Source organism: Onychomys torridus, chromosome 15 (genome assembly GCF_903995425.1).
Source record: "Onychomys torridus chromosome 15, mOncTor1.1, whole genome shotgun sequence".
NCBI lineage: Eukaryota > Metazoa > Chordata > Mammalia > Rodentia > Cricetidae > Onychomys > Onychomys torridus.
The window spans coordinates 42896246-42908167 of NC_050457.1; the positions used below are offsets into that span (position 1 = coordinate 42896246).

The following is an 11922-nucleotide window of genomic DNA, read 5'->3' on the forward strand; positions in this document are numbered from 1 at the left end:
GTCTCGAAAATAAATAAATAAAATAATTTAAAAAAAAAATAGGCACCACTAAAAAAGAATACCACTTCCTGTTGTGCTACAAGTTAAGAACTACAAATAACTTGTGTCTTTGCCTTTGTAGCTAATTCTTGGGTTAGGAAGTATGTACTAACAATCTTCTATCTTAATTCATTGATGAGCCATGTTACTACAGTCATAAAAACACACGAAGTATCTCCAACCAAACTGGTAATTAAAAAGATCAAAAGGGGGCTGGAGCGATGGCTCAGTGGTTAAGAGACTGCTCTTCCAGAGGTCCTGAGTTCAATTCCCAGCAACCACAGGTGGCTCACAACCATTTGTAATGAGATCTGGTGCCCTCTTCTGGCCTGTAGGGACACGTGCAGGCAGAATACTGTGTACATAATAAATAAATCTTAAAAAAAAAAAAAAAAAGATCAGTGGGATGGCTCAGTAGTTAAGAATGCTGGCTGTTCTTCCAGGGGACCCAGGTTTGATTCCCAGTACCCATGCGGCAGCTCACAGCCATCTCTAACTCCAGTTCCAAGAATCTTCTGGCTTCTGGAAGTACCAGGCATGCACTTGGTGCACATACATACAAGCAAAGCACCCGCACGCATAAAACAATAACAAAATAATTAAAAAGAAAAAAGAGTCACGAACACATAATTTTAAAGTTTACTTTAAAATGTAAATATCTCCCAGTATTTAATAGGTAAAGAAAATAGCATATTGATTTTGTGGTTGTTATATTTTTATTTTCCAAGTAACACTGATTAAAAATATTTACACGCCTACTTTTAAATCCACAGTTTAGCTCTCTTATTTGTGTGGCTTTAAAAGTTATAGCACAAAATCTTTACATTAAGGATTGGGGGAAAAGATTCCATTCAAAACAAAGCCTGACATATTATATCCATACTTTTCCTCTGTACTTTATTTTAAATACATTAATTTTAAAATGATGCTGATCTGGTTTTTTTTTATCTGGTAATAAAATATTAGTGCAACTTCTCATCAAAGTAAAGTTTACCACAGATGTAAATGAATTTTTCCAATTGAAAATGGCCCTTCAGCTGTCATTAAATGAAAAATTTTTCAATGTAACTTAAAGGAAAAAGAATTGGTAGTTGTCCTTAAGCAAAAACACCAAGTACCAGAGCAGTTTACACTGCTCCTTAAAACACAACTTTTAAAGAACCAGAGATGTTTTACCGAAGTTTTGCTGGTTTTGAAAAGGCACAAGGGTGTTTTTTTTTTGTTTTTGTTTTGTTTTGTTTTGTTTTTTTACATTCTAGAAATTCTGCCACTACCAATTGTTTTGAAGACAGCGTTTGCAACCACTGGACAGACAAGAAGGTTGTTCAAAATAAAGCCAGCCAGACCCCAATGTTAACTGCACAGTAACAATGCACGTCCCTCATGCAGCCTTGTGTTGCCTACATACGCGATTTCCTAACATGCATTAGAATACAAAGAGACGTATTCTAATGGTTTATGTAAGGTTTTATAATATGCAAAGAATTCAAGGAAGGACATGACCTGGGGGAGAGAATACAGAGACCCTTACCACAATGAAAATAGATGCATTCGTACCCAACTATATAATAAGAATATAATTCATTTAAGTTACCAGAAATATACTTCTCAAAGCTCTCACTCATTATGAGAAATATCCCCACTCTGTGGCATTAAGTGGAAGGAAGGACATCAGTCTGTTTCCACAGAAACAGTTCAGCACAACAGGAAATAGTATAACTTTGGTCCACTTATCTGATAGCTTAAGGTCACACTGCCCATCAGTTTACCCCACATGTAAATTTAAAACTATAATTGTTTTCTCATTCTAACACTGGCACAGATGTCCTGTCATCCTCTGCTTCTCCAGCTTGGGAACACTCTCCTGGTGTGGTCTCCAACCCCTCAGCATCTTCGTGATCTTCCATGGCAGCCTCAGCAGCATCTGCATGGCTAGGCTCGCTCTCCTCTTGGCTCATGATTTCGGGGGTCATGTGATCCAAGTCAGCTTCTAGAAGCTCAGTTTGTACTTCAACCGGCATCTGGTTTACCCGTTCGACGTGCAGCTCCTCCACGTGCACTTCCGTGCCTTCTTCAGTCTGAATCCGACCCACTTCCAGGTAACTCACTTGGACCTGCTCTGGAAGCTCATTCATGTGTGAATCGTGCACTTGGCCGTCCTGGAGCAGATCTGGATGGACCTGTTCCACAGTCACTTGTGCTGAATCCACCTGGACCTGAAGCAGTGGTAATACATGCACCTTCCCAACTTGTTCTATAATAGTCATTGACGTCACTGGTTCAGTCTGTACATGGGTTTCCACTGAAAGAACCTCTTCAGTCACTATACGTTCTGAAATATTATGGGCATCACTAAGATGCCTCCTTAATTCATTTCCCTGCATAAACCACAAGTCACACAGAGTACAATGGTTGGGTTTATCTCCAGTGTGTATTACCAAGTGATCTTTGAACTGGTCCCAGCTGTTAAACACACTGTTACAGACCTGAAATCACCAAAGAGTAGAGTATGTTAATACTTACAATCAAACTGAAGTAAATGTGAACACATTATCCTCCATAAAATATACTAAGGCGTTGAAGTTAGCTAAGTGAAGAACCTGCCAAGCCCAAACAAGGCACTACCCCGGCTCTAATCCTGAGCATTAACAAACAATGACCAAAAGGGAAAAAACCACAAAGACTATACTGCATGGGCTGAATGCACAGCTTAGTAGTAAGAGTATTTGCTTAACATACGGGATGCCCTGGGTTTAATCAATGCGCAGTACTGAAAAACAAACAAAACCTCCACAATACACCACCACCCATCCTGGTAAATTGAGCATTACAACAACATTTTGAATATAGTTTCCAGTGTTACTTCACACACTTGGTTTCGTTTGTTCTCTCAGCCCATACATTCTGGAAACATTTCAGCATTTGCCCCCATTAAATATCAAATATAAAGTAACCATAACATCGTTTCCCCTACAGTTTCAAGATTTAGACCCACTACATTATTTGGGACAAAAAAAAAATACTAATCATGGAAGACACAGTTATATCTTGTCTGCTTTCTCTGTCCCTCTTCCAGATGCTAATGATTGTTCCTATGGTTAAGAATGACTAACTGGGCCGGGCGGTGGTGGCGCATGCCTATAATCCCAGCACTCAGGAGGCAGAGGCAGGTGGATCTCTGTGAGTTCGAGGCCAGCCTGGGCTACAGAGCTAGTCCGGGACATGCTCCAAAGCTACAGAGAGAAACCCTGTGTCGGGGGGGGGGGGGGGGGGGGGGGGAGACCGACTAACTGTGGGTGTGGGCAGGTGGCAGGTGAGACAGCTCAATGGTAAAGGTGTTTGCCACCAAGTCTGGGCATCTGAGGTTCATCTCTGGGGCCCACAGGGAGCAAAGAGGATAAACTCCTGCAAATTGTCCCCGACCTTCACGCCAATAAGTAAATGAATAGAAACACCCAAACCAATTATTCCAAAAAACCAGATGTGGTGGCACAGAGAAGATCGTAATTCAAGGTCATCCTCACTTCACAGTGAGTTTGAGGCCAGCCTGGGCTATGACAGACTGTTTTTAAACTTGGACATCCATAAACACTACTGTAGTTTCAGAATGCTATTTTGGACAATTATTACTAACACTGATCATCTAGGGTTGAATAAAAACAAACAACAAAAATATTCTAATACCCTGCCAGGCGGTGATGGCGCACGCCTTTAATCCCAGCACTTGGGAGGCAGTGGCAGGTGGATCTCAGGGACTTTGAGGCCAGCCTGGTCTACAGAGTGAGTTCCAGGGCAGCTAGAGCCGTCAGAGAAACCCTGTCTCAAAAAAAGGAAAACATGCCCCCACCTCTAATAACCCATACAAAGTAAATGGCTTTTTCTTTATTCCCAAGTCTTTCCGAGGTTCTATGTGCTCATGATACTCCGAGTTGCATGGTGGTTCACCACTGCAAAGTTGTATCAAAAGTGCATTTACTGCACCTAACCTACCAGACACTATAGTAGCACACAAACAGGCATGTCAACCCTTAGACACTGCACTGTCACCTACAAAGTTCACATTCAGGAGCTGTACACGTTAAAAAAACAAAACAAAAACCCCTCAGTGTTGAAGAATTTTACAATTTTGTTTTTGTCCACATTCACAGCTGTTCTGAAGCCACTTATTGGAGTCAGCCATCAGAGTATCAGTTTTTTTACTACTGTAACTGCACGTTAACTGGAAGCCGAGGTGTGCTGCTGCCCAGTGTCATGAGAGAATGTTCTTCTGGGCATATCACTGATTCAGGAAAAGGTCAGATCTCAAAATTCCAAGAGTGGTTTCTGTTGAGCACACAGTGCTTTCTGCACTGCTGTCAAGTCAAGGACTTCAAGTCAGCCTTGTGAGTCAAGGACTATTTACTCTGCACTTTGTGAGAACAAAACACACCGCACAGACCTGGCACTCGTACAGCTTCTTCCTCCCCTTCTTCGCCCCTACTCCGGTTTGGCAGGCAGTGAGGTGGCATTTGAGAGTGCTGTTCCTAGCAAACCGCTCATGACAGTTTGAACATTCAAAAGGCTTTTCACCTATTGTAAGAAAAAAAAAATACATTGATACATTGAGAATATCAGCAAACCCAAGTAAAGAGTTCATCATTTTGGTTATTAATTTTTTTTTTCTTTTTTCTTTTGCAGTGCTGGGGACTGAATCACAGGTTTCATGCATGCCAGGAAAATGACCTACCACCGAGGCACACCTGGTCATCATCATCTTCTTTGAAACAGGCTCTCTCTATTATGTAGCTCCGGCTGTCCTGAAACTTGCTCTGTAGACCATGCTGACCTCCAATTCGGAGATCCACCTGCCTCTGCTCCCAAGTGCTGGGATTAAAGGTGTGTAGGTATGTATATTCCTATACCCAGTTCATCTTCATGAGTGTGAGTGTGTGAGTGTGTGTGTGTGTGTGTGTGTGTGTGTGTGTGTGTAGGGTGAAGGGCAAGATTTGCCGTGCATACCAGCTGCCTTCACTCTTATGGTTGTTCTTCTGAGTGTGCCTCTGCCTCTCCAGTGCTGAGATTGTAGGCATGAGCCACCGTACATGGGTTTCCTTTTCCCTCTCCTTTTTCTCTTTCTTTCTTTCTTTCTTTTTTTTTTTTTCACTTACCATGTACCAGATCACACTTTAGGTGATGACAATAAAAAAAACTAAAATAAAATAAAGACATGATGGGCAGTGGTGGCGCACGACTTTAATCCCAGCACTTGGGAGGCAGAGGCAGGTGGATCTCTGAGTTCGAGGCCAACCTAGTCTCCAAAGTGAGTTCTAGGAAAGGCACAAAGCTACAGAGAAACCCTGTCTTGAAAAACCATAAATAAACAAACAAACAAACAAACAAATAAAATAAAGACATGAATGCACAGATCCATAGTCTCAGTACTTAGGAGAGGCTGAGGCACAAGGTTCTGAGTTTGAGACAAATTCAGGCAAATTCGGGCAACAGGCACTGAAGCATGGTGGTGACTGCCTTTAATCCTGGTACCAGGGAGGCTGAGATGGTATGTTCTGGGCCAATAAGGACTACATAGTGAGACTGTCTCTAACAAAACTAAAAACAAACAAAATAATAAGCAGCTGTTTTGAACATTTTCATGAGAATAAATTCAAAGCACTACAGACTTACTAGAAAAGAGGGTGCTGAGGGACAATGCTGCAGCAGGGCAAAGCAGGCCAATTCTGCTGCAGGGTGAATAAAGCGGGGCAATGCTTCCTGGAGCAGAAGGAGCCAAGGAAAGCACTTTCAGAGCACACAAGCACTGAACCACAGAGTAGGTGAGTAAGGAGGGAGTAGCTAACTAGGCTTCCAGAGTCTCAGGCTCAGCATGCCACCTAGTATCAGGAACCAAGAGTGTAGGAGTTCAGACGAAGTTTGCAGTGGGGATGCAGGAAGACCATGAATTTAGTTTGTTTGCAAAGTAGCACAAAGCCCTGGGTATAATCCTTAGCACCATAAACTGGGTGTGGTGAAGCACACCTGTAATCTCAGTACTTGGGAGGTGGAGGCAGTTATATCTGAAGTACAAGTTCATCATGGACAATATATTTATTGAATTCAAGGCCACATGAAACTGTCTAAAAAACAAATGAGAGGCTAGAGATGGCTCAGCAGCTGCTCTTCCAGAGGATCCAAGCTTGATTCCCAGCACATACATAACAGCTCACAAACATTTATTGACTCCAGTTCCATGAGATCTGATGCCTTCTAGTCTGTGTGCACAGACTTATATGCAGGCAAAACTTCCATACATATTTAAAAGAGCGAGGTTAAGAAATCAAATTTTATCAAACAAGATCTAACTGATTGATAAGTTTCGAGCACTCCACCTAAACAGGCAATACTCTTCAAATGACCACCATGGTCCACATGTCAAGAAAGGTGACTAACGAGGTCATTAAAAACTAACAGAATCAAATTAGAAACCAGTATCACTTGGATACTCTAAATAAACCAAAGGCATTAAAAACAAAACACAAAGGGTGGTGGGGGAGGCAATGCATTTATCAAAACTTGTGGGAAGTCTAAAGGAGCCCCAAGAGAGAAGCTTACAGTAGGAAAATGCAAACATCAGAAAATAAGGAAAGTTTTTAATCAAGCATCTAAGTTCCTATCCTGGCCCCAGGTCCCAGAGACAAAACAAAACCCAACAAGCAGATGTAAAGGACTCCAGGAGCAGAAATCAATGTACAAAACAACAGTGAAGACCAGGGGAACCAAGAGCTGTTTCTCTGAAAAGATCAGTCACTGACAAACCCTTGTAAAACAAAGACAACACAGTTTACAAATGTCAGGAATGGAACACGGTGTCACTACAGATCCAAGATATCAAAAGATAAAAAAGGGAATATCACAAACTCTGTAGATACTTTACAACTTAGAAGAAATGAACCATGGAGGAACACTGCTCAATTTCCCTGTAAGTTTAACCTAATTCCTAACAAAAATGTTGATAAGGTTTTATATAGGCAGAAACACTTATTCTAAAATGCTCTAAAACTGTCATAACAAGTGTGAAAATAAAGTTTAATAGCCACAATAAAAAAGAGAAAGAAATCGAATTTTAAAAGGCACTCAAAAAGAGGGGGCTGCATAGACAATTCTGAAGCCAAACACAGAATGGACTGATATATAGACAAGGGGTCATTTTCAGTGGCAATGAAATCATTTCCAAGATGGATCAAAATTCTCAGCGTGTTGTGTAATTACACGATCCTGAGTAGGCTCTACGGAAACCGCAAGTTGAGACAGTAGGCCGATGAGCTAACAGTGGAGACGAACTTCCAATGATATCAAGGGAACTTAGAGTAGCGGCGGGACAGTGAGACCAGAGGCCAGGCTGAGCCAGACTGGAGGGGGTTAATGAGAAGCACCACAGTAAGAACAGTTCAGAGTTATTTCAAGAAAGCCTACAAGTAGGCTTGAGGATGAGGCTCAGTGGTAGAGTGCTTGTTTAGCATGTACAAGGCCCTGGGTTCAATGTCCAGAAACATACATACACATACCCACTCTTTAAAGGGGGGGGAGGGGTCACGGGGAGAGAAAGAAGGACTGGAAGAGATTTCTAATCAACAAGAAACCACCACCTGTTGACATTCTGTGGGAGAAGACAGGGGAAGAGGAAAGAAGGGTTGGGGAATAAAGATGGACAGGGTTCACACTGTAAGACTCAGCACTGGTCTTTAAAGAAAAAGCAAGACCCTCCCTCCCCCTCTTCACTTTTGAGTTGGCACAGCTCTTTTTACCCAAGGCTGTAAAAAGAGCTGTGCCAACTCAAAAGTGAAGAGGAGGAGGGTCTTGATTGAATACCCAGCAGGAATCTGGAGAAGCAGCTAGAAAAGGACATCAGACAAGACACTGCCTCACTTAAGGTCTGAGACACATTTTCTCCAGCACTTCTCGCTTAACAAGGATAAACAGCTGCAAAGACTCCACACGGAGGCTGTTTGTAAATCCAAGGAGAATCCTTATGTGCAAGAAAAGGTATGACATGGTTCACGGTAGGACCGAAGTCAGAAACATAAGCTGGCAGGGAAGGAGAGCTGAAAGGTTGGAGGGGGAGGGTCAAGAATTGTCGAGAGGTCAGGGATTCAAGGCAGCTCGGTGTTTGCAGAGAATAGAACTAAGACATACATCAGAGGCTTCACTACCCCAGCAATGAAGACCTTCTGGATATGACCAAATTACTCAAGCTGACTGACACAAGTTACCAAGTCACATGTTCTTCTTCCAACAAAACACAGCTTTTGTAGTTTACACATGATGAAAATATTAGGTAACACCTAACTGTCTAGGAATTAGTGTTAATACAGGAACTCTTTAGTAGTGTATAATTTTTCACTACTCATGCAATCTATAAGCATACACTGCAATGGCCTTTCAGAAAAGACAAAGTGAGAGGCTCAGGAAGATGGCTCAGGAAGAGTTTGGAGCCCCGGCACCGACCTAAGGACCCAGCTCTACCTCTAGCCCTGGAGGTGATTTGGTAGAAGGGTGGACACACCCTGGAGCAGCCAGCCAGTGGGTGAGCTTCAGGGTCAGTGAGACTCTGTCTCAAAATTAAGTTGGATAAAGACACCTGAAGTTGATCTCTGGCTTCCACAGCACATATACACAGAAGTGCACTTATTCACATGTATGTGGCATCCATAAACCCATGCAGACATATACATATGCTACACACACACACACACACACACACACACACACACACAGTGTACACATGTTTGCAGAGAGGGAAAGAGGGAGGGATGAAGGGAGGGGAGGGAGGAAAAAAAAGGGCAATCTGATGTTTGCCAAGACTTCTTTAGCCTGGCAATTCTGTTCTTAAAAATTAAATTACATATGCCAGCAAGACAGCTCAGCGCTCAGCACTTGCTGCTAAGACTGCTCAACCTGAGTTCAATCCCTGGAACCCACACAGTAGAAGGAAACTCCCGAAGGTTGTTCTTTGATCGCCATACTCATGTGGTGGCGAGTGCATACATACAATACATGCAATAAAAAGCCTTTAAAAGTACATCACACCAAGTGGTGGTGGCACACACCTTTAATTCCAGCACTTGGGAGGCACAGCAAGGCAGATCTCTGTGAGTTCGAGGCCAGCCTGGGCTACCAAGTGAGTCCCAGGAAAGAAAGGCACAAAGCTACACAGAGAAATCCTGTCTTGAAAAACCAAAAATAAAAAAATAAAAAGTACATCACATGAGCATGTGTATAAAGACAAATGTACAAGGATGTCTGCAATGTCACATTTGGTAAACACTAGCAAAAACCTTGTGTTTACTCAGAGCTACAGTGACAAGTACTAAAATAGCATGTAGTTACAGTCAAACAAACCAACCACCTAAATCCTTCTAAGTGTTTCATTTGCAATCCCAGAACTTGGGAGGCTGAGGCAAAAGGATCAGCTGGGCTACTTAATGAGAACTTGCTTAAAAAAAAAAGGGGGGGGGGAGTGTGAGTCTAAATGAAAGGTATGAACTGCTGCTTGCTCTTTTTTCCCAGAAGTGTGTGCTTACAGTCACTTGATAATGCAAGGAATATGCTTGAAGGTCAGAGGCAAACACTCTCCACCACTGACCTACTGACCCTGCCCTGCCCCTAATGGTAGTGCTAGGTGCTTTGTATGTGTGACCAAGCAATGCTCTCCAGCTAAGTTATCCCTTTGAGCCAGTAGCTACTTTTTAAGAGATCTACCCTAAGTAGGAATGAATCACTTTCCACTGAATGCCACCCGAGCTGTTTCTATTAAATAATTAGTTTAATAAGCCTGGTGAAATCTATAAATAGCCAGATGACCTTTTTTTTGGGGGGGGGGGAGAGTAACTCACATACATCCACCTGCCTCTACCTCCCGAGTGCTGGGACTAACACTGTATGGCTTTTTTTAAAGCCATGGAGACTTGCCGGGCGGTGGTGGCGCACGCCTGTAATCCCAGCACTCGGGAGGCAGAGGCAGGTGGATCTCTGTGAGTTTGAGGCCAGCCCGGTCTACAGAGCTAGTCCAGGACAGCTCCAAAGCTACAGAGAAACCCTGTCTTGAAAACCAAAAATGAAACCAAAACAAAAAACCAAAAAGACATGGAGACTGTTAGTCTTCAGAGTGCTCCCCCTTCTCTATCTGTCAGGTCTGTGGGAATGAAAGGAAAGGAGCCTCAGTATAAAGTGACTCACTATGTTCATTGAACTGGTAACTGTCAAGACTGTAGCCAGAATTCAACTGATTTTTGTTTTCTGATTCTCCTTGGAAAGTAGGGAACGGCTACTTAAAAACATGTTGAAGTCACCTCAAGGTTCCTTTTTCAAATATATCTCTGTCCTTCACCCCTTGCTGGCTTATGCCAGTCACACCAACAGAAAGTTAGAGGTCACTCACCGTCTTTCATCAGATCCTGCAGACCCTGCTACCATTACTCAGACGTCTGCCTCTTTCACTTCTGCGGCCCCTACCAATCCCCATTCTTAGATTACTCCGAAGGTTTCCTCATCGGAGCCAGCAGGCTCTATTTCACATCAATCTCCTTGGCCAGCCACTGCTCTAAAACAGAAATCTCACCCTTCTGCTTCCACATTTACGCCTACAAGGCAAAGCTCAGTGTGCTTCTGTACTAAATGAGTGAGCACATGGCTCTAGAATTTAGAACTAGTAAAGCCAAGTAAGTGTGTTATCTCCCATCCTCTTGAGAGACAGAGACCCTAAGGTCTTAGCCCTCTATCGGCAAATGGAAAGTCCTTATCGGTGCCCACACTCGTGGTGCCAGGGGGCCGAGCAATCCCTCGGCACTCCTTTACTTTGGCCCAACTCTAGTCATCCTCCTCCTACTAGTGAGGCCGACAACTGGCGCTACTGCTTTCCTCTAGGACTGTGTCTTCTTTGGCTCGAAAACCTTTTTCCACACACTACTTTTCCTGTGAGTCCTCATCACTGGGGCTGGATCTTGAGGAACAACCCATTTTCTGAATCTGGTTCCTCGACTTCAATTAGTGTACTACAAGAGACTTTGGGCAGTGAGACTGCTATTTAAAAAGAAGAAAGAAGGAGGAGGAGGAGGAGGAGGAGGAGGAGGAGGAGGGAGAAAGGAGGAAGGAAGGAAGGAAGGTAGGAGGAGAAGAAGAAGAAAGGAAGAAAGGAAGAAAGGAAGAAAGGAAGGAAGGAAGGAAGGAAGGAAGGAAGCAAGCAAGCAAGCAAGCAAGCAAGCAAGCAAGCAACACTAGCAGCTGTGCAAATTCCAGGACCAAAGGTTCTGAATGGTGTATGTGCCTATATTTTATTTCATTGTCAACACCCCATGCCTCACTCACTACATGTCTAGAAATCTAACACTCACCAGCTCACAGCAGGTAACTGCTCTCTCTTATTGAGAGTGTCATCACTGGAGTGGGTCCTGTGCTTGACTAAGGAAATCTAGCAAGGAATGCTATGTGTGTGGGAGTGGAGAAACGACACGGAACTCTGGTGGCCAAAGAAAGACTTCCTGGGACCTCTTCTAGAGTGGGGCAGCTCTCAGAACAAAGACACTCCCCTCCCCTGGCTGTCCACTAGTCCTGACATATTGGCCAGTTAGAGAGGTGGAGGGTGACAAACATAGGACATCTTTTTCTAGCTCAAGACTATGTTATTACTACTGGAAGTAAAGTGCCAACTGCACGGACATGTGCGCGTACCCCCAGACACCATGTAAAAAGCCAAGAACGGCAGTGTGGGTGTGTAAACCCGCCATCTGGCTAGGGGTGAGGAGTGAGGCAGGATCCCTGAAGCTTTTCTGAGCTGATAACCTCAGGTGCAGTGAGACTGCTTCCAAAGATAAAGCTGAGAAGAAACACTGAGGAAGACTCATCCAGCTC

The 11922-nt window shown here is 43.4% G+C and overlaps 1 protein-coding gene across 7 annotated transcripts in view; it reads right to left on the reverse strand.

Moving 5' to 3' along the window:
- Positions 1–660: 660 nt before the first annotated feature.
- Znf131 (zinc finger protein 131) overlaps positions 661–11922 on the reverse strand; it is a 31733-nt gene continuing 20471 nt past the window's right edge. For 6 of the 7 annotated variants that reach the window (XM_036206865.1, XM_036206867.1, XM_036206864.1 and 3 more), the window contains 2 exons: positions 4478–4608; positions 661–2525 (listed from right to left, as the gene is read on the reverse strand). In XM_036206865.1, coding sequence (XP_036062758.1) covers positions 1842–2525; positions 4478–4608 — 815 coding nt within the window. In that variant the 3' untranslated portion in view covers positions 661–1841. The remainder of the gene's footprint in view (positions 2526–4477; positions 4609–11922) is intronic. The other variant, XM_036206869.1, reaches the window with a different exon arrangement.